The 24,842-nt window shown below is 52.2% G+C and overlaps 2 protein-coding genes and 1 non-coding gene across 3 annotated transcripts; all 3 read right to left on the bottom strand.

The window, feature by feature from the left end:
- Positions 1 to 7,542: 7,542 nt before the first annotated feature.
- Positions 7,543 to 7,981, bottom strand: lipt2 (lipoyl(octanoyl) transferase 2). The gene is made up of 2 exons (XM_034077717.2): positions 7,665 to 7,981; positions 7,543 to 7,602 (listed from the first exon to the last, which is right to left on the bottom strand). The coding sequence occupies exons 1-2, from the start codon at positions 7,977 to 7,979 to the stop codon at positions 7,543 to 7,545; spliced, it is 375 nt and encodes a 124-aa protein (XP_033933608.2). The 5' UTR covers positions 7,980 to 7,981.
- Positions 7,982 to 20,403: 12,422 nt separating this feature from the next.
- eef1b2 (eukaryotic translation elongation factor 1 beta 2) lies at positions 20,404 to 24,602 on the bottom strand. The gene is made up of 7 exons (XM_034077718.2): positions 24,458 to 24,602; positions 23,459 to 23,578; positions 22,748 to 22,883; positions 22,597 to 22,663; positions 22,293 to 22,418; positions 21,347 to 21,414; positions 20,404 to 20,533 (listed from the first exon to the last, which is right to left on the bottom strand). The coding sequence occupies exons 1-7, from the start codon at positions 24,535 to 24,537 to the stop codon at positions 20,447 to 20,449; spliced, it is 684 nt and encodes a 227-aa protein (XP_033933609.1). The 5' UTR covers positions 24,538 to 24,602; the 3' UTR covers positions 20,404 to 20,446.
- On the bottom strand, positions 20,604 to 20,735 carry LOC117441677 (small nucleolar RNA SNORA70). The gene has a single exon (XR_004551404.1). It is a non-coding gene; the product is annotated as a small nucleolar RNA SNORA70 (small nucleolar RNA).
- Positions 24,603 to 24,842: the final 240 nt, after the last annotated feature.

Here is a 24,842-nt window from a genome sequence, read left to right as displayed (position 1 = left end):
CACAGGTCCCTGTAGCCCCCCCCCTCTCTTCCAGCTGTTACTAAGGACATGACTCTGAAGTGTCCTGCTCCAAACCCCACACAGGTCCCTGTAGCCCCCCCCCCCTCTCTTCCAGCTGTTACTAAGGACATGACTCTGAAGTGTCCTGCTCCCAACCCACAGGTCCCTGTAGCCCCCCCCCTCTCTTCCAGCTGTTACTAAGGACATGACTCTGAAGTGTCCTGCTCCAACCCACACAGGTCCCTGTAGCCCCCCCCCCCTCTCTTCCAGCTGTTACTAAGGACATGACTCTGAAGTGTCCTGCTCCAAACCCCACACAGGTCCCTGTAGCCCCCCCCTCTCTTCCAGCTGTTACTAAGGACATGACTCTGAAGTGTCCTGCCCCACACAGGTCCCTGTAGCCCCCCCCCTCTCTTCCAGCTGTTACTAAGGACATGACTCTGAAGTGTCCTGCTCCAAACCCCACACAGGTCCCTGTAGCCCCCCCCCCCTCTCTTCCAGCTGTTACTAAGGACATGACTCTGAAGTGTCCTGCTCCAAACCCCACACAGGTCCCTGTAGCCCCCCCCCTCTCTTCCAGCTGTTACTAAGGACATGACTCTGAAGTGTCCTGCCCCACACAGGTCCCTGTAGCCCCCCCCCCTCTCTTCCAGCTGTTACTAAGGACATGACTCTGAAGTGTCCTGCTCCAAACCCCACACAGGTCCCTGTAGCCCCCCCCCTCTCTTCCAGCTGTTACTAAGGACATGACTCTGAAGTGTCCTGCTCCAAACCCCACACAGGTCCCTGTAGCCCCCCCCTCTCTTCCAGCTGTTACTAAGGACATGACTCTGAAGTGTCCTGCTCCAACCCCACACAGGTCCCTGTAGCCCCCCCCTCTCTTCCAGCTGTTACTAAGGACATGACTCTGAAGTGTCCTGCTCCAAACCCCACACAGGTCCCTGTAGCCCCCCCCCTCTCTTCCAGCTGTTACTAAGGACATGACTCTGAAGTGTCCTGCTCCAAACCCCACACAGGTCCCTGTAGCCCCCCCCTCTCTTCCAGCTGTTACTAAGGACATGACTCTGAAGTGTCCTGCTCCAAACCCCACACAGGTCCCTGTAGCCCCCCCCCTCTCTTCGTGAAGAAGGCAATATGGATGCCGATGGGCGGACGGTAAAGCACCGCAAAATCCATCCCCCTTCGCGGGTCACCAGGGGCACGAGGCTCTGTGGGTGGGATCCTCTGGGAGTGCTTCAGCCCGGGGCCTCACGGTGTGCGAGGTTATGGAGGTGTCCATGTCAGGGACACATGCTGGAGGTCGTTAGTCCGTCCTTTGGGGCTCTTGGAGGGGCCACGGAGAGGGGGTTTCCCCGGTCTCTGTCCTGGAGGTGTGAAATAACCTGAGTCCCCATGTCAGGGACACATGCTGGACGTCCATTGGGTTACATCTCTCACAGGCTGCGCCCTCTACTGGACTCTATGGGTACTACCTGATCCTGCGTGCATTCTCCCACTGAGCCTTCGATAGACGTAGCCGGCCTGGGCGGGCCTACCAGAATGCGCGCGCATCACACCGTATAAAAGTGCCTCGCCTCCTGACCATCATCCTTTTCTCTTCAGCAGCGGAAGTGATTCCACGAGGAGCTTCGAGGCGTTTGAGAAAGTGGAAGTAGAGAGTATGGAGTCAGTACTTGACCGTAGGACCTGCCCGAAATGCCCGAACCTGACTGCGGGAGCTGATCCGCACCCCTTCTGCTTCATGTGCTTGGGGCCTGACCACGCGGTGAACAGTACGGGCCCGACGCCGACGTGCCCAGCCTGCCAGATGATCCCGCGGCTCACACGGGTGCATCGTGCGTGGGCAGCACTTCCCGGCGAGGGATACCCCGCACGAGGAGTCGGAGGAGCTGGATCTCGACGTCGTGGACGCGGGCTATTCGGGAAGCGAGGAGACATCGTTACGGTTCTCCCTTCCGTGGGGCCAGGCGGTCCCGGTTCCGGTGGAAGACGAGGAGGACGCCTCGCTGTCCGGAGTTCCAACTCTCAGGTCTGCGCGGATGGATTTCCCGGCGGTGATGACTCTGGCGGCGGGGCGTGTAGGCGTACCACTCCCCCCACCGCTGCCACGAGGCCGGTAAACCGCCTGAGATCTGGGTTAACCGGCCCGGCGCAGCCGACCTTCATTTCGCCCCAGCTGCCAGAGATACGGCGGTGTGTGTCAGCAGCCAGTAAAAACAGGCCCCGATAGCCGCCATGGCGGGCATCATTAAGGTGGTGGATCGCTCGGACACGACATGTCCGGGTGTGCCCCCCCTCGATGAGAGCCTGGCGGCCCATCTGCTTCCGCGGACGGAGGGTAAACGTCCCCTGCCCCCGCTGCCCCGGGACCGAGACACCCTGGATATCTGGATACGATTCTTAAGCTCGGTACACAGATGGCGGCTGCGGCCAATAATCTTGGCGTGTTGGGCGTCTCCCTGATCACCCCTCAGGCAGACGCCCCCCCTCTCGCCTCAGGACGGGAGCGATTATTCGGACCGCGCTGTTGGTCAGATGAATAATCTGATTTATGGCGTGGCCACCGCAGCAGGGCGTCTCGTCACGTGTGGCTGGGACGCACCGCGCTGTCCAAGAAGGACCGAGAGGATCTCCTCGGAGCCCCCGTATCTTCGGAGGGGCTCTTTGGGTCGATCTCCTCGGTCACGCAGCGTTTCAGTCGCCTGGAGGAAGAGAGAATCCGCTGGCCTCTCCTCAGGCCCCGATACGCGCTCCTCCACAGGTTTCCATGCAGGTGAGGGAGCGCAGTGCGACAGGGAAGCGGCCCGCCCCGTGGAACCGGCGTACCGGCAGTCACGGGAAGGGCTGCCCGACCGAGGCAGGCTCTGCAGCAGCACAGAGCGCCCGGGTGGGGAGCTCCATCATTCCCCACTCGCCGCCCAGCTGTAGCTCCCGTTAGGAGGAGGCTAGTGGGAGGGCGCAGACGAGAGTAATACCGCTATTATAGTCCGATGCGGGTACAGGGACATTATGGCCGACGTATTTCTGTTATATAGCACCGGCCGGCCTCCGACGGGAGGCTGCCACCCTCGCCCTGGCCAGGAAGGCACAACAGTATGACTGGCACATCCTGCACCACACCACAATAACTCCAGCACCTCCAAACAGACTCAAGTCCCGCCACCCCTACAACATAGCAGCTCAAGAGATGCTCGACTCCACCTCTGAGGACATCTCCAGAGATGCATGGCTGGCAGCAGCTTGGAAGCAGGAGTGGGTGTCAGCCGGGCCCTCCCGAATCCACCGTTACATCTGGGACCCAGGAGATGGCACCATTGGAGGAGACGACCTACCGCGCCGGCAGTGGTCCGCTCTGACCCGTCTACGAACTGGGGTCGGTCGCTTTAAAACCTCGATGAAGACGTGGGGCTTGGCGGACAGTGCGGCATGCGAGTGCGGTGACCCTGAGCAGACCGCTGTCCATATAATCACCATCTGCCCCTGATATGGAGCACCCTCGGAAGCCAGCCTCTTCGACCTAGGACCAGAGATGCGGGCATGGCTACACGACACCGAGTTGGACCTCTAACGTTATATGAAAGAAGAAGAATGTATTTCTGTTAGAGGACTCTATGCCTGAAACTAAGACTCCAAATAATGCTGTTGCCATAGTGGTCGGGGCTGCATTGTAGCAACGCCCCGTGTAAAGAGGCGCGTGGCGGTGCGTTCAGGGGCCTTAGTAAAACACACTACTGCCTGTAAGAGCTCCGATTAATGCTGTTTTCCGTAATGGTGAGAATAGCATTATGGTGGAGCGTGCGGCGGTGCGTTCAGGGACCTCAATAGATAATCGGCCCTTTCTGTCTCGACCCCCCACGGGGCGGAGCGGGTCATCAGAGAGTATCACAGCTGTATAGCTGCGGCCCCAGTGTACTGACGAGGTGGAGGGACGGGGCGTGCGAGAGGAAATCTGTCTTCCCAGGAGATGAGTTTCCTCTCAGCAGAGATGCAGGCTCGGGTGCAGAAACAGGCTGTGTCTGTTGTGCACCCTCAGCGCAGGGAAGAGGTCTTTCTTCCATGTACTTCCTGGTTCCCAAGAAGACGGGGGAATTCAGACCTGTTCTAGATCTCCTGAATCGCCACATTTCTAACTTAACTATGAAACAGTTACTGGGGCTGGTGCAGCCAGGCGATTGGTTCACCACCATCGACCTGAAAGACGCGTCCCTTCATGTAGAAGTTGCTCCAGAGCACAGAAAGTGTCTGCGTTTTGCCTTCCAGGGAATAGCCTACGAGCCAACAGGCTGCCGTTCGGCTATTCCCCATCCCCACGCACATTCAGCAAACGTGTGGCCACAGCGCTTCATGCCCACGGCATGAGAGTTTCCTTTTACTCGACGACCTCATAGTCACGGCCGGGTCACGGAACAGGCAATGCTTTGCAGCACAGGTGATCACACACCTGACCAGATCAGGCTTCGCGATCAATTGGAAAAGACCCCCCCCCAACGGGCGTGTAGTAGGGAGTGGTGCTCGCTGCAGGCACGTTGCGGCCACCCTGTCAGAGAGCAGACGTGCGTCCCTTCTTCAGGGGGTGCGCAGGCTGCGACAGGGGGCGACAGGGACAGCTTTTACTGTCATGCAGACGCTGGGTCTCATGGCGGCTGCTCACATGAGGGTCCCGTTAGGGTTACTATGCGCCGCCTGCAGAGGTGGGTCTCCAGCCTGCGCTTGGATCCCGAGAGGCACAAACGGCGGCTGGTGACCATACCCCCCTCAGTGAGGGGCAACCTCCGGTTTTGGGGGTCCCCGGATCACCTCCGGAGGGGGTCTCCACTGGGACGGGTGCCCTCCTACATCACAGTGTTCACGGATGCATCCGGAACAGGATGGGGAGGGACCTGCCTGAAGAGGGCTATGGGTGGGCGCTGGGCTCTAACAGAGTCTCGACACAGCAACCTCCTAGAGCTACGGGCGGTAGTGTTAGTCCTCCAGCATTTCAGGCCCCTAATTCAGGGGAGGCATGTACTGGTCAGGAGCGACGACAGCACCACAGGGGCTTATATCAACAGGCAGGGCGGAGTCCGCTCCGCCGCCTTGTTGGCCACAGCGGAGAGGCTGTGGTTATGGGCTTCAGAGGTGGTGTTATCTCTGAGAGCCCTCCATATCCCGGGACTGGAGAACAGGGGGGCCGACCTCATGTCGAGGGGCGGCCCCCTGCCAGGCGAGTGGGTGCTTCACCCGAAGGTGGTGAAGCAGATCTGGGCCCAGTTCGGGAGAGCGGAAGTGGATCTGTTCGCCAGCCGGCGAAGCAGCCACTGTGCCCTGTGGTTCTCCGTGGCTCGGAGCGACGACCCACCCTTGGGGGAGGACGCGTTTGCACACGAGCCATGGCCAAGGAAGCTGCTCTACGCCTTTCCACCGCTGCGTCTCATTCTCCCCCTCCTGGGGAGAGTGAGGCGAGAACGTCTGTCAGTCATCCTAATGGCTCCGGATCGCGTCGGGGCGCCGTGGTACTCAGAGATGACACAGATGAAGGTGGGCCAGCCCTGGGCGGTTCCCCAGTTCTGGGGGGCGATGTCTCAAGAGGCAGGTGCAATCGGGGCGTTACCCACTCTGGGCCGTCCTCTCCAGGCTTGGGTCCTGAGAGGGACAGGCTGAGAGGGACAGGCTGAGAGGGACAGGCTGAGGGGGACAGGCTGAGAGGGACAGGCTGAGAGGGACAGGCTGAGGGGGACAGGCTGAGAGGGACAGGCTGAGAGGGACAGGCTGAGAGGGACAGGCTGAGGGGGACAGGCTGAGAGGGACAGGCTGAGAGGGACAGGCTGAGAGGGACAGGCTGAGGGGGACAGGCTGAGGGGGACAGGCTGAGAGGGACAGGCTGAGAGGGACAGGCTGAGGGGGACAGGCTGAGGGGGACAGGCTGAGAGGGACAGGCTGAGAGGGACAGGCTGAGAGGGACAGGCTGAGGGGGACAGGCTGAGGGGGACAGGCTGAGAGGGACAGGCTGAGACAGGGTGGATTGTCTATCCAGGCAGCTAGAGCTCCACCACAGCCTGTTACAGGCCGAGGGGGCTAGGATTCCAGCGAGGGTGTGAGGAGCGGAGAATAGAGCCCCTATCTTGTGAGTTAGGCTCTATTTGATCCTTCATACAGTTACTGGGGGACAGAGGGCATTCCACAGTGAAGGTGTATGCAGCAGCCATCTCGGCCTGCCATGAGGGATTTGGCGGCAGGTCAGCCTTTAGTCAACCACTGATGTCGCGGTGTTTACAGGGGGTCAGGAGGCTGCGCCCAGTAGTGCACGCCTCCACCCCGCAGTGGGACCTGCCCCTAGTGCTCGAGGCTCTGGCCTCGGGGCCGTTTGAGCCTCTGGAGCTCTCCTCTCTGAAAGCACTGTCGTGGAAGACAGCTTTGCTTCTTGCCTTAACGTCAGCCGTCAGGGTGTCCGAGTGAACCGCTCTGCCGGTGCACCCGAGCTGTTTACACTCAGACCGAACCCCTCCTTTGTGCCCAAGAGCCTAAGGAGTGCGTTCAGGTCGAGGGCTATTCAGTTAGGGGGTTTTAGGCTTCCCCCCATGGTGGGACCAGGGAGGCTAGACTGCACCTCCTCTGCCCGGTGCGTGCGCTAGCATGTTATGTGGAGCGCACGGCTGCCCTTAGACGCACCGAACAGCTGTTCGTGTGCTTCGGGGGCGGGGTGATCGGGAAAAGCTCAGTCCAAGAAACGCCTGGCAGGCTGGCTCTGCGAGTGCATTGCACACGCCTACGGACAGGCAGGGAGAGCCTGCCCCACGGGGGCTCGTGCGCACTCCACACGGGCTGTGGCTGCAGCCTTATTCAACGTGTGAGTGGAGGATATATGCACAGCGGCGTCTTGGTCGACGTCAGGCCCCGTCATAAGGTTTTACCTCTTGGACATGTCGGGCTCTTTCTCCTCGTCTGTACTTGCTGGGGCAACACAGAATTTGTGTGGGGGGGGGGAGGGGGTCATTTGGCATCTGACCCCCTCCCCGGACGTGATGCGCCCATCCCGGGCCCTCTGAGGGGCAAGGGGCGCGCTGGCCCATTACGGCTCATTAGTCCTCTCACAGTGTGTGAGGCATGGGTGCTGGCGCTCTCCCCGTTATCCTTAGGGATTCAGGGAGGCAGGTGCGTAGTAAGCCCATACAGGGCCGAGGGGGCCCTCCCCATCCATCTATGGGCGGGGGGGGGGGGTTCCCCGGGACTGTTTTTTGAGCACACTTTCTGCAAGGTAGGCGCAGCAGGGTGTGCTCTGTCAGCCGCAGCCCAGGTTTCTCCTCGGTCACAACCGGCTCCACCCACTGTACCCATAGAGTCCAGTAGAGGGCGGAGCCTGTGAGAGATATAACGTTGGGTTACGTATTGTAACCCTTGTCATATTAGCACAGGCGGAGCCCTCTACTCGGGGCACTGTCTCTCCTATTCCGCTCGCTGAGAGAGGTGTAGGATGATAGTCAGGAGGCGAGGCCTCCTTTTATACGGTGTGATGCGCGCACATTCTGGCAGGTCCGCCCAGGGCCGGCTACGTCTATAGAAGTCTCAGTGGGAGAATGCACGCAGGGTAAGGTAGTACCCATAGAGTCCAGTAGAGGGCGCAGCCTGTGAGAGATATACAAGGGTTACAATACGTAACCCAACGTTGTTTAAAGGGTATTGATCACCTTCTTGAAGCTGCCCAGGTGCAGGATGGGGTAGCAGACGAGCTGCCCCGGCCCGTGGAAGGTGATCAGCCCCCCCCGGCTGCAGCGCTGCACCTCAGCCCCGGTCTGACGCAGGCCCTCCAGCAGGGGGGGAGGGTAGGGGAGGCAGCGCAGCCCCGTGGTGAAGGTGGGGGGGTGCTGGACCAGCAGCAGGGCGTGGCTCTCCTCTCTGACCCTCTGATGGTGTCTGAGGACCAGCTGCTGCTGTAGAGCCTCTGACTCTCTGAAGGAGAGGAGGCCGAGGCGCAGGACCTGGACCAGGGGGCGGGGGGGCATCACTCCTGGGGGGGGGGGATAACACATTATATAATAACACACTAGGGTTGGGAACCGAAAACTTGATTTATCTTTTATTTTTTACTAAATCATTACAACGTTTAATTAATATGACAATTCATTAGCATTCCGGGGGCCAGAGCGGGCGACGTTGAGGCGCATCTTAAACTGCTGGCTAAAGATAAACGTAAATACAGTAGGATTGTTATTCACATCGGTGGTAATGATGTTCGTGTACGCCAATCAGAATGCACCAAACTTAACTGTGGAGTCGGTGTGTAGTTATGCTAAAACAATGTCGGACACCGTAATCTTCTCTGGTCCCCTCCCCAATCTGATCAGTGATGACATGTATAGCCGCATGTCATCATTTCAGCTGGTTGTCTTGGTGGTGCCCAGCACACAATGTGGGCTTCGTAAATAACTGGACAGCCTTCTGGGGAAAACCTGGTCTGATTAAGAGAGACGGCATTCACCCTACTTTGAAAGGTGCAGATCTCATTTCGGCAAACATGTCAGGGCTTTGTGGACTTAATCCATGACAAACTGGAGCTGAGACCAGGAGGCGGAGTCACAGTCTTACACGCTTCTCTGCGCTCTCTCCTGGGCAGTCACCCATAGGAATCCCGAACCCAATAAAATACCCAATATTAGCGGTGTGTGTGTGTGTGTGTGTGTGTGTGTGTGTGTGTGTGTGTGTGTGTGTGTGTGTGTGTGTGTGTGTGTGCCCAAGGACAATTTAAGGTAAAACCTAATAGAGGTGTCATACATAATAACCTAATAAAAGTAAATGTAACAACTACTACAGTGCAACAAAACAGGAAGATTAAATGTGGTCTCTTAAACATAAGATCTCTAGCATCTAAAGCAATATTGGTAAATGATTTAATATCAGATTATAATATTGATATATGCTGTCTCACTGAAACTTGGTTGAGACATGAAGAATATGTCAGCATAAATGAGGCCACTCCACCCAGCCATGTCAACACTCATATTGCTCGAGGCACGGGCCGAGGAGGTGGAGTTGCAGCAATCTTTGACTCAAGTTTACTTATCAATACTAAACCAAAATGTAATTATACCTCCTTTGAAAGCCTCGTTTTTAGTCTTACGCATCCGACCTGGAACACTTTGCAGCCAATCTTATTTGTTACAGTGTATCGTGCACCAGGTCCTTATTCAGAATTCTTATCAGAACTCTCTGAGTTTTTATCAACTTTGGTTCTTAAAACAGACAAAGTAATTATCGTAGGTGACTTTAATATTCATGTTGACGATGATAAAAATAGCCTTACTGTCGCATTTAACTCTATATTAGATTCTGTTGGTTTCTGTCAGAGTGTAAATAAACCAACCCACTGCTATAATCACACTCTCGACCTTGTTCTGACTTATGGTATTGAAATTGAGCAACTATTAGTCGAACCGCATAATCCTGCTTTATCCGACCATTTCTTAGTAACTTTTGAAGTACTGTTACTAGACTACAAAGCATTAGTCAAAAGCTCTTGCAGCAGAAACCTGTTAGTGCTATAGCCACATTTAAGGAAGAGATTCCACCAATACTTAACTCGATAGCATGTCTGCATGTAGGGGAGGAAACTTATACAAAATGTATACCACCCCAAATTGATCATGTTGTTGATAGTGCTATAGATGCGCTGCGAATAAAATTAGACTCTGTTGCTCCTTTGAAAAAGAAGAAAATAAAACAACATAGATTAGCTCCATGGCATAATGCCCAAACCCGCAAAATAAAGCAAAAGTCTAGACAACTTGAAAGGATATGGCGTTCCACTAAACTTGAAGAATCTCGTTTAATTTGGCATATTACTCACAATGAATATAAGAAAGCACTGCGTAAAGCGAGAGCAGCTACTACTCTTCATTAATAGATGAGAATAAGAATAATGCAAGATTTCTTTTCAGCACTGTAGCCAGGCTGACAGAGAGCCACAGCTCGATTGAGCCTTCTATTCCCATAGCACTCAGTAGTAATGATTTTATGTGCTTTTTTAACCATAACATTGTTACTCTTAGAAACAAAATGAATGACCTCTTGCCTTTGACCAGTATAGTGTTATCAACAGCTCCCGGAATCGTAAGTTCTAATATTACACTAGATAGTAAACTAGAATGCTTTTCAGCCATTAACCTTGAACAATTACATTCAATGATTCTCTCTTCTAAACCATCAACGTGCATGTTAGACCCAATTCCAACTAAGCTGTTGAAGGAAGTTTCTCCATTAATTAGCACTTCTTTATTAAATATTATGAATATGTCTTTATTATCAGGCTATGTTCCACAATCATTCAAAGTAGCAGTGATGTTATGCGGATGATACTCAACTATATTTATCAATCAAGCCTGATGAAATTAATCATCTAAATAAAATTCAAGACTGCCTCAAGGACTTAAAAACGTGGATGACCTTAAACTTTTTGATGTTAAACACGACCAAAACTGAAGTTATTGTACTTGGCCCGAAGAATCTACGAAACAAATTATCTAAAGACATACTAACTATGGATGGCATTAATTTGGCCTCCAGTGAGACTGTAAGGAATCTTGGTGTTATATTTGATCAGGATTTATCCTTTAACGCCCACATAAAATCAATTTCAAGGACCGCCTACTTCCATCTACGTAACATTGCAAAGATCAGGCATATCTTGCCTCAAAACGATGCAGAGAAACTAGTCCATGCATTTGTTACTTCTAGGCTGGATTATTGTAACTCTTTATTATCAGGGAGTACCAAGAAGTCAGTCAAGTCGCTTCAGCTGATTCAAAATGCTGCGGCTCGTGTACTAACCAGAGTTAGGAAAAGGGACCACATTACTCCTGTTCTGGCTGCCTTACACTGGCTCCCTATAGAACACAGGATAGAATTTAAAAGTTCTTCTTCTCGCCTACAAAGCCCTTAATGGGCAGGCGCCATCTTACCTTAAAGAACTCATTATACCCTACTGGCCTACTAGGGCATTGCGTTCCAAGAATGCAGGGTTGTTGGTTGTTCCTAGAGTCTCTGAAAGTACAATGGGAGCCAGAGCCTTTTCTTATCAAGCTCCACATTTGTGGAATCAGCTTCCAGTTTGTGTTCGGGCGGCAGACACCCTATCCGTTTTTAAGAGTGCGCTGAAGACCTTCCTTTTTGATAAAGCTTATAGTTAGGGCTGATTAGATTCAGCCCCTAGTTTTGCTGATATAGGCTTAGTTTGTCGGGGGACATCTTACTTCTTCCTTCTCTCTGTCTGTACCCGTGTCCTCTCATGGGGACATCTTCCTTCTTCCTTCTCTCTGTCTGTACCTGTGTCCTCTCATGGGGACATCTCACTTCTTCCTTCTCTCTGTCTGTACCTGTGTCCTCTCATGGGGACATCTTCCTTCTTCCTTCTCTCTGTCTGTACCTGTGTCCTCTCATGGGGACATCTTCCTTCTTCCTTCTCTCTGTCTGTACCTGTGTCCTCTCATGGGGACATCTTGCTTCTTCCTTCTCTCTGTCTGTACCTGTGTCCTCTCATGGGGACATCTTCCTTCTTCCTTCTCTCTGTCTGTACCTGTGTCCTCTCATGGGGACATCTTCCTTCTTCCTTCTCTCTGTCTGTACCCTGTGTCCTCTCATGTTCCATTAACCCAGCTTCCCCACATGTCTTTCTTTTTGGTGTCTATATACGCCGGGATCCGGAGTCATGGATGATCCTGCGGTCCTGTGTCCTGGATCGCGAGCCCTGGATCTTGAGTCGTGGCTGTGGTCCTGGATCATCGGTCCTGATGGATATCCTCGTGGATTCATCTTCCTATTATACACACATGCATTTCAAACATCTGGACTACCTATGTTGCAAATGTATTATCTTTTCAATTTACACACGGCATCTATTGCAGTCTGTCCGTCCTGGAGAGGATCCCTCCTCTGTTGCTCTCCTGAGGTTTCTCCATGTTCCCTTAAACTGGGTTTTCTCTGGAAGTTTTTCCTTGTACGATGTGAGGGTCTGAGGACAGAGGGTCTAAGGACAGAGGGTCTGAGGACAGAGGGTCTGAGGACAGAGGGTCTAAGGACAGAGGGTCTGAGGACAGAGGGTCTAAGGACAGAGGGTCTGAGGACAGAGGGTCTGAGGACAGAGGGTCTGAGGACAGAGGGTGTCGTATTGTCATACTGATATTCTGTACAAACTGTGAAGACACTGAGACAAATGTAACATTTGTGATATTGGGCTATAAATAAACATTGATTGATTGAACATCAGCTCCATCTCCAGAGCAGTCTGACTGTTAGAACATCAGCGTTAAGAAAGCTCTTAGATATCTGCCTCAGCATCAGTACCCGGATCAGAGTACACTGAGTCCAGTCAGCATCAGTACCCGGATCAGAGTACACTAAGTCCAGTCAGCATCAGTACCCGGATCAGAGTACACTAAGTCCAGTCAGCATCAGTACGCGGATCAGAGTACACTGAGTCCAGTCAGCATCAGTACCCGGATCAGAGTACACTGAGTCCAGTCCGCATCAGTACCCGGATCAGAGTACACTGAGTCCAGTCAGCATCAGTACCCGGGTCAGAGTACACTGAGTCCAGTCCGCATCAGTACCCGGATCAGAGTACACTGAGTCCAGTCAGCATCAGTACCCGGATCAGAGCACACTGAGTCCAGTCCGCATCAGTACCCGGATCAGAGTACACTGAGTCCAGTCAGCATCAGTACCCGGATCAGAGTACACTAAGTCCAGTCAGCATCAGTACCCGGATCAGAGTACACTGAGTCCAGTCAGCATCAGTACCCGGATCAGAGTACACTAAGTCCAGTCAGCATCAGTACCCGGATCAGAGTACAGTAAGTCCAGTCAGCATCAGTACCCGGATCAGAGCACACTAAGTCCAGTCAGCATCAGTACCCGGATCAGAGTACACTAAGTCCAGTCAGCATCAGTACGCGGATCAGAGTACACTAAGTCCAGTCAGCATCAGTACCCGGATCAGAGTACACTGAGTCCAGTCCGCATCAGTACCCGGATCAGAGTACACTGAGTCCAGTCAGCATCAGTACCCGGGTCAGAGTACACTGAGTCCAGTCCGCATCAGTACCCGGATCAGAGTACACTGAGTCCAGTCAGCATCAGTACCCGGATCAGAGCACACTGAGTCCAGTCCGCATCAGTACCCGGATCAGAGTACACTGAGTCCAGTCAGCATCAGTACCCGGATCAGAGTACACTAAGTCCAGTCAGCATCAGTACCCGGATCAGAGTACACTAAGTCCAGTCAGCATCAGTACCCGGATCAGAGTACACTAAGTCCAGTCAGCATCAGTACCCGGATCAGAGTACACTAAGTCCAGTCAGCATCAGTACCCGGATCAGAGTACAGTAAGTCCAGTCAGCATCAGTACCCGGATCAGAGCACACTAAGTCCAGTCAGCATCAGTACCCGGATCAGAGTACAGTAAGTCCAGTCAGCATCAGTACCCGGATCAGAGTACACTGAGTCCAGTCAGCATCAGTACCCGGATCAGAGTACACTAAGTCCAGTCAGCATCAGTACCCGGATCAGAGTACACTAAGTCCAGTCAGCATCAGTACGCGGATCAGAGTACACTGAGTCCAGTCAGCATCAGTACCCGGATCAGAGTACACTGAGTCCAGTCCGCATCAGTACCCGGATCAGAGTACACTGAGTCCAGTCAGCATCAGTACCCGGGTCAGAGTACACTGAGTCCAGTCCGCATCAGTACCCGGATCAGAGTACACTGAGTCCAGTCAGCATCAGTACCCGGATCAGAGCACACTGAGTCCAGTCCGCATCAGTACCCGGATCAGAGTACACTGAGTCCAGTCAGCATCAGTACCCGGATCAGAGTACACTAAGTCCAGTCAGCATCAGTACCCGGATCAGAGTACACTAAGTCCAGTCAGCATCAGTACCCGGATCAGAGTACACTAAGTCCAGTCAGCATCAGTACCCGGATCAGAGTACACTAAGTCCAGTCAGCATCAGTACCCGGATCAGAGTACAGTAAGTCCAGTCAGCATCAGTACCCGGATCAGAGCTACACTAAGTCCAGTCAGCATCAGTACCCGGATCAGAGTACACTAAGTCCAGTCAGCATCAGTACGCGGATCAGAGTACACTAAGTCCAGTCAGCATCAGTACCCGGATCAGAGTACACTGAGTCCAGTCCGCATCAGTACCCGGATCAGAGTACACTGAGTCCAGTCAGCATCAGTACCCGGGTCAGAGTACACTGAGTCCAGTCCGCATCAGTACCCGGATCAGAGTACACTGAGTCCAGTCAGCATCAGTACCCGGATCAGAGCACACTGAGTCCAGTCCGCATCAGTACCCGGATCAGAGTACACTGAGTCCAGTCAGCATCAGTACCCGGATCAGAGTACACTAAGTCCAGTCAGCATCAGTACCCGGATCAGAGTACACTAAGTCCAGTCAGCATCAGTACCCGGATCAGAGTACACTAAGTCCAGTCAGCATCAGTACCCGGATCAGAGTACACTAAGTCCAGTCAGCATCAGTACCCGGATCAGAGTACACGTAAGTCCAGTCAGCATCAGTACCCGGATCAGAGTACACTAAGTCCAGTCAGCATCAGTACCCGGATCAGAGTACACTAGTCCAGTCAGCATCAGTACCCGGATCAGAGTACACTGAGTCCAGTCAGCATCAGTACCCGGATCAGAGTACACTGAGTCCAGTCAGCATCAGTACCCGGATCAGAGTACACTGAGTCCAGTCAGCATCAGTACCCGGATCAGAGTACACTGAAGTCCAGTCAGCATCAGTACCCGGATCAGAGTACACTGAGTCCAGTCAGCATCAGTACCCGGATCAGAGTACACTAAGTCCAGTCAGCATCAGTACCCGGATCAGAGTACACTGAGTCCAGTCAGCATCAGTACCCGGATCAGAGTACACTAAGTCCAGTCAGCATCAGTACCCGGATCAGAGTACACTGAGTCCAGTCAGCATCAGTACCCGGATCAGAGTACACTGAGTCCAGTCAGCATCAGTACCCGGATCAGAGTACACTAAGTCCAGTCAGCATCAGTACCCGGATCAGAGTACACTGAGTCCAGTCAGCATCAGTACCCGGATCAGAGTACACTAAGTCCAGTCAGCATCAGTACCCGGATCAGAGTACACTAAGTCCAGTCAGCATCAGTACCCGGATCAGAGTACACTAAGTCCAGTCAGCATCAGTACCCGGATCAGAGTACACTGAGTCCAGTCAGCATCAGTACCCAGATCAGAGTACACTAAGTCCAGTCAGCATCAGTACCCGGATCAGAGTACACTAAGTCCAGTCAGCATCAGTACCCGGATCAGAGTACACTGAGTCCAGTCAGCATCAGTACCCGGATCAGAGTACACTGAGTCCAGTCAGCATCAGTACCCGGATCAGAGTACACTGAGTCCAGTCAGCATCAGTACCCGGATCAGAGTACACTGAGTCCAGTCAGCATCAGTACCCAGATCAGAGTACACTAAGTCCAGTCAGCATCAGTACCCGGATCAGAGTACACTGAGTCCAGTCAGCATCAGTACCCGGATCAGAGTACACTGAGTCCAGTCAGCATCAGTACCCGGATCAGAGTACACTGAGTCCAGTCAGCATCAGTACCCGGATCAGAGTACACTGAGTCCAGTCAGCATCAGTACCCGGATCAGAGTACACTGAGTCCAGTCAGCATCAGTACCCGGATCAGAGTACACTGAGTACAGTCAGCATCAGTACCCGGATCAGAGTACACTGAGTCCAGTCAGCATCAGTACCCGGATCAGAGTACACTGAGTCCAGTCAGCATCAGTACCCGGATCAGAGTACACTAGAGTCCAGTCAGCATCAGTACCCGGATCAGAGTACACTGAGTCCAGTCAGCATCAGTACCCGGATCAGAGTACACTAAGTCCAGTCAGCATCAGTACCCGGATCAGAGTACACTAAGTCCAGTCAGCATCAGTACCCGGATCAGAGTACACTAAGTCCAGTCAGCATCAGTACCCGGATCAGAGTACACTAAGTCCAGTCAGCATCAGTACCCGGATCAGAGTACACTAAGTCCAGTCAGCATCAGTACCCGGATCAGAGTACACTAAGTCCAGTCAGCATCAGTACCCGGATCAGAGTACACTGAGTCCAGTCAGCATCAGTACCCGGATCAGAGTACACTAAGTCCAGTCAGCATCAGTACCCGGATCAGAGTACACTGAGTCCAGTCAGCATCAGTACCCGGATCAGAGTACACTAAGTCCAGTCAGCATCAGTACCCGGATCAGAGTACACTGAGTCCAGTCAGCATCAGTACCCGGATCAGAGTACACTAAGTCCAGTCAGCATCAGTACCCGGATCAGAGTACACTGAGTCCAGTCAGCATCAGTACCCGGATCAGAGTACACTAAGTCCAGTCAGCATCAGTACCCGGATCAGAGTACACTAAGTCCAGTCAGCATCAGTACCCGGATCAGAGTACACTAAGTCCAGTCAGCATCAGTACCCGGATCGGAGTACACTAAGTCCAGTCAGCATCAGTACCCGGATCAGAGTACACTAAGTCCAGTCAGCATCAGTACCCGGATCAGAGTACACTAAGTCCAGTCAGCATCAGTACCCGGATCAGAGTACACTAAGTCCAGTCAGCATCAGTACCCGGATCAGAGTACACTGAGTCCAGTCAGCATCAGTACCCCGGATCAGGGTACACTGAGTCCAGTCAGCATCAGTACCCGGATCAGAGTACACTGAGTCCAGTCAGCATCAGTACCCGGATCAGAGTACACTGAGTCCAGTCAGCATCAGTACCCGGATCAGAGTACACTGAGTCCAGTCAGCATCAGTACCCGGATCAGAGTACACTGAGTCCAGTCAGCATCAGTACCCGGATCAGAGTACACTGAGTCCAGTCAGCATCAGTACCCGGATCAGAGTACACTGAGTCCAGTCAGCATCAGTACCCGGATCAGAGTACACTGAGTCCAGTCAGCATCAGTACCCGGATCAGAGTACACTGAGTCCAGTCAGCATCAGTACCCGGATCAGAGTACACTGAGTCCAGTCAGCATCAGTACCCGGATCAGAGCACACTGAGTCCAGTCCGCATCAGTACCCGGATCAGAGTACACTGAGTCCAGTCAGCATCAGTACCCGGATCAGAGCACACTGAGTCCAGTCCGCATCAGTACCCGGATCAGAGTACACTGAGTCCAGTCAGCATCAGTACCCGGATCAGAGTACACTAAGTCCAGTCAGCATCAGTACCCGGATCAGAGTACACTAAGTCCAGTCAGCATCAGTACCCGGATCAGAGTACACTAAGTCCAGTCAGCATCAGTACCCGGATCAGAGTACACTAAGTCCAGTCAGCATCAGTACCCGGATCAGAGTACACGTAAGTCCAGTCAGCATCAGTACCCGGATCAGAGTACACTAAGTCCAGTCAGCATCAGTACCCGGATCAGAGTACAGTAAGTCCAGTCAGCATCAGTACCCGGATCAGAGTACACTGAGTCCAGTCAGCATCAGTACCCGGATCAGAGTACACTGAGTCCAGTCAGCATCAGTACCCGGATCAGAGCACACTGAGTCCAGTCAGCATCAGTACCCGGATCAGAGTACACTGAGTCCAGTCAGCATCAGTACCCGGATCAGAGTACACTGAGTCCAGTCAGCATCAGTACCCGGATCAGAGTACACTGAGTCCAGTCAGCATCAGTACCCGGATCAGAGTACACTGAGTCCAGTCAGCATCAGTACCCGGATCAGAGTACACTAAGTCCAGTCAGCATCAGTACCCGGATCAGAGTACACTAAGTCCAGTCAGCATCAGTACCCGGATCAGAGTACACTAAGTCCAGTCAGCATCAGTACCCGGATCAGAGTACACTGAGTCCAGTCAGCATCAGTACCCGGATCAGAGTACACTAAGTCCAGTCAGCATCAGTACCCGGATCAGAGTACACTAAGTCCAGTCAGCATCAGTACCCGGATCAGAGTACACTGAGTCCAGTCAGCATCAGTACCCAGATCAGAGTACACTAAGTCCAGTCAGCATCAGTACCCGGATCAGAGTACACTAAGTCCAGTCAGCATCAGAACCCGGATCAGAGTACACTAAGTCCAGTCAGCATCAGTACCCGGATCAGAGTACACTAAGTCCAGTCAGCATCAGTACGCGGATCAGAGTACACTAAGTCCAGTCAGCATCAGTACCCAGATCAGAGTACACTAAGTCCAGTCAGCATCAGTACCCGGATCAGAGTACACTAAGTCCAGTCAGCATCAGTACCCGGATCAGAGTACACTAAGTCCAGTCAGCATCAGTACCCAGATCAGAGTACACTAAGTCCAGTCAGCATCAGTACCCGGATCAGAGTACACTAAGTCCAGTCAGCATCAGTACCCGGATCAGAGTACACTAAGTCCAGTCAGCATCAGTACCCGGATCAGAGTACACTAAGTCCAGTCAGCATCAGTACCCAGATCAGAGTACACTAAGTCCAGTCAGCATCAGTACCCGGGTCAGAGTACACTGAGTCCAGTCAGCATCAGTACCCGGATCAGAGTACACTAAGTCCAGTCAGCATCAGTACCCGGGTCAGAGTACACTAAGTCCAGTCAGCATCAGTACCCGGATCAGAGTACACTAAGTCCAGTCAGCATCAGAACCCGGATCAGAGTACACTAAGTCCAGTCAGCATCAGAACCCGGATCAGAGTACACTGAGTCCAGTCAGCATCAGTACCCGGATCAGAGTACACTAAGTCCAGTCAGCATCAGTACCCGGATCAGAGTACACTAAGTCCAGTCAGCATCAGTACCAACATTATGTTAGCAACACGTTGAGTTGAGGAAACTCTGAGTCAGAGGTGATGAGAGTCAGACGGTGTGTTAGACGGGCCGTGATATCATGAACCTGCTGATGGACGCATTCCAACACTCGTTCTGCTCCAGCTGTGTTCACCTTGCAGGTGCAGCTCTGAGGCTTTGATCCCGATCAAGTGTTTCAGTCATGTTTAAAGTTTAACTTCTTCATGTGTCTGATATTAGAGTTCACTTTTCATTCAGGAAGTATGACGCTGCGCTGTCAGTCGCTTCTCCATGTCTGTGATTGGTCGAATGCTCCAAATACCACCCCTCTCATGTGAACACCTAGCTAGATAGGACACGGCTGGCTGAGCGATCCACTTGATGACCCGCGTCGTAGGACCGCTTAGCGAGAATGTTCTGGATTAGGCCAACCGGCTAACTCCAACATATCAGGTGAGGTTGAACCGGCTTCGTAGCACAGGCCTCACACACACACACCTGTAATATCAACATATTTCATTTAAACTAGGGATCGACCGATATGGCTTTTTCAAGGCCGATACCGATTATTAGTAATCAAGGAGACCGATAACCGATATTTGGAACCGATATACATTTGCAGTAAAATCAGAAAATCTAGTGTCAAAATGTAGAATAACACAAACTCCAACACAACTCAACTTCTTTGAAATGCATTTAAGCATATTATGTTTAATGAACCTTTAAACATCTTCCAACGGGTTTCCTCTCTGAGGCTTTTCTTTAGTGCAGCCGTCTGCAGTGAGTCAGAGAGACAGGAAGTGGGGCAGCAGGCTGACATGCTAACAATAATGCTTCATTTATTATATCAAACCCAAAATCCCAATACATTTCTAGCAACTGCAAAACACTAGTGCTAGCAAACTATTCAAAGTGAGGCTATGACAGCAGACCTAACGTTAGTCTCGTAGCCTCACTTCTAATATGTTACTAAACATTTGCTAGATACATGTTGGCTAGCTAATGAGCTTCACAGATCAACCTGAAAAACTGCGAGGCTCCACTCGCAGCCCCCCCCCCCCCAGTTACACCGCTGCACGCACCCCAACGCTGACTGACTCCCCGCGTCCCTGATAGCACTGGATCAATAGATCGTGCTGTTTCTGCAGCTTCAGCTGATATGAGGGGATTGGGATGTTTATTGAACTTCGGCTTTCAACTGATTTACCTTGGAAACACATGTGTGGCTCTGCCGCTCAGCGCTGCTGCTCGCCTCTGTCTGCGTTCTTCACCTGCCTGTAATCTGAGAAGGTCCCGCCTCTATGGCTGGCTCCCGCCCGGAACATCTTCAGTGTTGATTGACACTTCAGTAATAGCCTATCAGATAGCGCTGTGGGCGGGACATTGCTCGTGTAGAGTGGTGACTGCAGCCAGAGACACGGCCGCATCAGAGCCAGTGTTATCGGCAATTTTATTAAAAAAAAGGCCGATACCGATAATCGGTCAAATGAGGAATATCGGCCCCGATAATCGGCCAACCCCTATTTTAAACAATATCAACATTTTCATTTAAGCACATCCGTTAGGTGCGGCGCATCAGTGATGCAATCAGAGACAGGATTTGGTGCTGAATTGGTTTTATTGTTTGAACGTGGATCAGATCTCAGATCTTGTTGAAGGCGGCGACGTCCATCGACTGCACGAAGTCTTCGAACGCGGTGATCTGCTCCTCCAGCACGTCGGTGCCCACCTGGAACACACCACAGTATCGTTAACAGACGGACGGGGCAGTCGGTGCGGTGCAGTCCGCCCACAGAGCGCTTTGTCTCGGCGGTCCCTTCAAGCACTCGGCACCTCCCAGCCGAGTTCATACACAAACCACCGAGTCGCTGTCTGCAGCCTTTGCACACCAGCAAGGCACGGACAGCCCAGCTGGTGCTTATAAGCTGCCACACACACACACACACACACACACACACACACTCACACACACTCAACCTGTTGCGCCGGTCTCCCAGGCCTCAGGCTCCAGAAGGACTTCCCAGAACACATGACTAACTTCTAAAGGGTAAAGTAATAATCTCTTGAGTGACGAACCCGTGAGCTCTGTGTGATGTCATGTTAAAGTAAACTCAGACTAACAGTGAACATGCCTTTAGTGAAACCCACCCTGCGGTGAGACGAAAGCCGTGTGAAGCCACAGCACCCTGAACCAAGACAAGTGACCTTTGATCTTTAGAGGTTTAGCAAAAACACCACTTCTGCTCGTCTGAGCTTCCTCCGGCTCTCCGGATGGAATCACATCATGTTCACAGAGTGAGACGCACGGGAAGAACCTTCAGCCGCGCTCTCGATGTAATGCCATTGATCACGACTTTTGACTCCTCACCGTCTCTTTGACTCCGTGTCGTGGACAAAAAGAAAGCCCTGCCGGCGGGGCCTCACAGATTAAGCCCTGCCTGAATATTCTTGTGTTCAACAGGATTTTATATATATATGTTTAGCAGTGTGTAATTAAGGTAATATATATATTAGATATTAAAGTATAAATATATGTTAATACCTTGTCGTCCTCGATCACGCAGTTGATCTGAAGTTTCTGGATGCCGTAACCCACGGGCAACAGTTTAGCTGAAACAGACACATTCACTTATTATAATACATTTACACTCACTTCTATACACACACACACATCTATCTATTAGGGCTGTCAAACGATTACACATTTTAATCAGATGAAAGTCCAGTCTGCCATCTCCTGATGTGTGTTGGGAATGGAAAGACGATGAAAGGAGGCGGATACAAAGACCGCCCACACACCGCGGGGTCTGAATTCATCACGTGGTGTTTTCTATCAACACGTGATGTTGTATCGATGTGTAGAGAGATGCACTACAGCAAAGCTATTCTCCGTGGGGACTTCCTGCAACAACACCACTATCGTGACTCTGATTGGCCAGAAGACGTTATCAAAGATGCTCTATTGAGAAGACGATCACCACGTGACAAAAGTTTTCAAACCCGTGTCTGGTGTTCGGTATGTCCAGACTGACTACCTGCCGTCTGCGCAGTCTGCTCCGCGAGTTGGCGGACTTCATTTTGCTTTCTTTCACATCGTGCCTCGTGGGGGGGCTGCAGCCGACCCCAGCCGCTGCATGGGGCGGGCCATTCTGCGCATGCGTCAAATATTTTAACGCAATTAATTCAACGGATTAATTCCCGCCGTTAACGCGATAACTTTGACAGCATTGATATATATATATATATATATATATACACTAATGTACAGTCAGTGCAGTCATAATGCAGAGAGCAGGTTTCAGCTCAAAGAGAATCATCACATATTTCAGCCGAAAGATGGTAGAGAACATCATCAACCTGCGCTCTGCGGAATATATATACACATACACATATATATATACACATATACACACACATATATATACACACATATATACATATATACATACATATATACATACATATATATACATCTATGAAATACTCACACTGTCCCCAGAGCAGCCCCTCCATGCTGATGCTCCTCACGAGAGCCTCCAGCTGCTTCATGTCCGTCTCGTCGTCCCACGGCTTGACGTCCAATAGGAGCGAAGACTTGGCGGTGATGGTGGGCTCTGTGGGGGGAGGGGGAGGAGTCAGTTACCATGGCAACAGATAATCAGCCTGTGAAAGGCAGCAACCCGAGTCTCTCAGAATAAAACATGGTGTCCATCAGGGGTCAGTCGAAAGATGGTGATTGGTTAATCATCACGGAGCAGCGCAGGGATTGGTCGGTTTCTATCTGCCACTCACTTTTTGATTTCTTAGCTGCATACTGAGCCAGACGTTCCTCCTTCAGACGCTCCGCCTCCTCGTCCTCCTGGCAGACAGGTACACACACACAGGTAAACACACACGAGACCAAACCCAGGAGCACTTCAGACTGACATCACGATGACCTCACCTCCTCGTCGGAGCCGAACAGGTCGATGTCGTCGTCGTCTTCCTCCTCCTTGGGGGCTGAGGGGGCGGAGCCTGAGGTGGTGTCGGCCAATCCTGGAGGGCCGTACTGACCGAGAGGCTTCTTCACACCTGGAAGGCTGAGAGAGGAGGCGGGGCTTAACACAGTGAGATCACACACACACCTGGGAGGCTGAGAGAGGAGGCGGGGCTTAACACAGTGAGATCACACGCACACCTGGGAGGCTGAGAGAGGAGGCAGGGCTTAATACAGTGAGATCACACACACACCTGGGAGGCTGAGAGAGGAGGCGGGGCTTAATACAGTGAGATCACACACGCACCTGGGAGGCTGAGAGAGGAGGCGTGGCTTAACACAGTGAGATCACACGCACACCTGGGAGGCTGAGAGAGGAGGCGGGGCTTAATACAGTGAGATCACACACACCTGGGAGGCTGAGAGAGGAGGCGGGGCTTAACACAGTGAGATCACACGCACACCTGGGAGGCTGAGAGAGGAGGCGGGGCTTAACACAGTGACATCACACACACACCTGGGAGGCTGAGAGAGGAGGTGGGGCTTAACACAGTGACATCACACACCTGGGGGGCTGAGAGAGGAGGTGGGGCTTAACACAGTGACATCACACACCTGGGGGCTGAGAGAGGAGGCGGGGCTTAACACAGTGACATCACACACACCTGGGCTCCTCACCTGCTCCTCTGGCTGTAGGACAGGATGTGGTGGTACCAGCGCAGCGCATGGACCAGGTCAGCTGACGGGGCGCCGGACAGGGAGTCGAACACCGCCACGTCCGCCTGAGAGGGGACGTACCTGCACACAGGAAGTGAGGTCAGCACACAGGAAGTGAGGTCAACACCTGGGAGAGTTGCCCGTTACACTGAACAATTAATATGTAAACACAGTGAGCAGGTTTCAGATCAAAGGGTGACATCACGGTTCAGCCGAAAGATGGTGTGTGATCATCATCAACCTGCACACACACACAACACACACACACACACACACACACACACACACCTACACACACACACACACAGGTGCACTCTCTCACACACACACACACACACACACCTCGGTACTAAGTCAGCATCACTCGCCTCCTGTGGAACGTTAACTAGCATTAGCTCTCTGAACCGTTACCCTTGGTTACTCTAATGAACTGATCTTCATGTGAACTATTGGCAGTTAGCTGCTGTGCTTCAGATCGCTGGAGTAACACACATTTAAAAACATCTTCATTATAATTATTAAAAGGCCTCATTAAAATGATATTTATGGCACTTTTAAAACCGCTGCTACTAGTTTTATTTATCATGTGTGTACCTGCTGTGACGCTGTGCCTGTCCGCGCTGCGGGACTAATAAAGGTTTTCAGATTGAAGTCACACGTCACAGCAGCTCTGTTAGCACCATGTGGCTGCTTGCTAACACACGACACTTCTTCAGCCTATAGACCATCAATAACTGGGCTGAAACTAAACTCTAACTCTTAAGAGGACAGATTACAGTCTTTGGGACTGACCCGCGGACACGTTAGTGCCCCGTGACGGTTCATTTAGTCACATTTAAACACTAACTCTGCTAACAGCTAACTGTTAGCTCAGCGCGGAGCCAAGATGGCTGCGTGTGTCTGCAGTTTCTCTCCCTGTGAATAAGCCTCATTTCTTCCTCTCTTGTGTTTCTGTCTCACCCCTCGATGTAGCTGCGCTCCGACAGGAACCCGTTCAGCACCTTCAGCCCGGAGGCGGCTCTGAGGTCTCCGAAGCCCATAGTGAAGCAGAAGATCCGGAGGGGGGAGCAAGGAGTCGCGGAGAAGGTCCAGAAGAAAGAGGGAGGAGGCGGGAAGAGCCGCGCTTATACCCGAGAGAAGCTCCTCCCCCCGGGGGAAGAGCCGCCTCCTGCGCGCTGTTCCTGGAGGAGGAGGGGGGGGGGGGGGGGGGGGTGTAATATTATTAATAACACACATATGATATATACCTGTCTCTGAGCACACATATTATATATACTCTCCCTGAGTACACATATTATATATAATATACCTGTCTCTGAGTATTTAGAGTATTTATTAAACGCAT

Source organism: Pseudochaenichthys georgianus, unplaced genomic scaffold (assembly GCF_902827115.2).
Source record: "Pseudochaenichthys georgianus unplaced genomic scaffold, fPseGeo1.2 scaffold_1892_arrow_ctg1, whole genome shotgun sequence".
Classification (NCBI taxonomy): Eukaryota; Metazoa; Chordata; class Actinopteri; order Perciformes; family Channichthyidae; genus Pseudochaenichthys; species Pseudochaenichthys georgianus.
The sequence above is the reverse complement of the archived record's forward strand: the minus strand, read 5'-3'. Positions and strand labels throughout refer to the sequence as shown.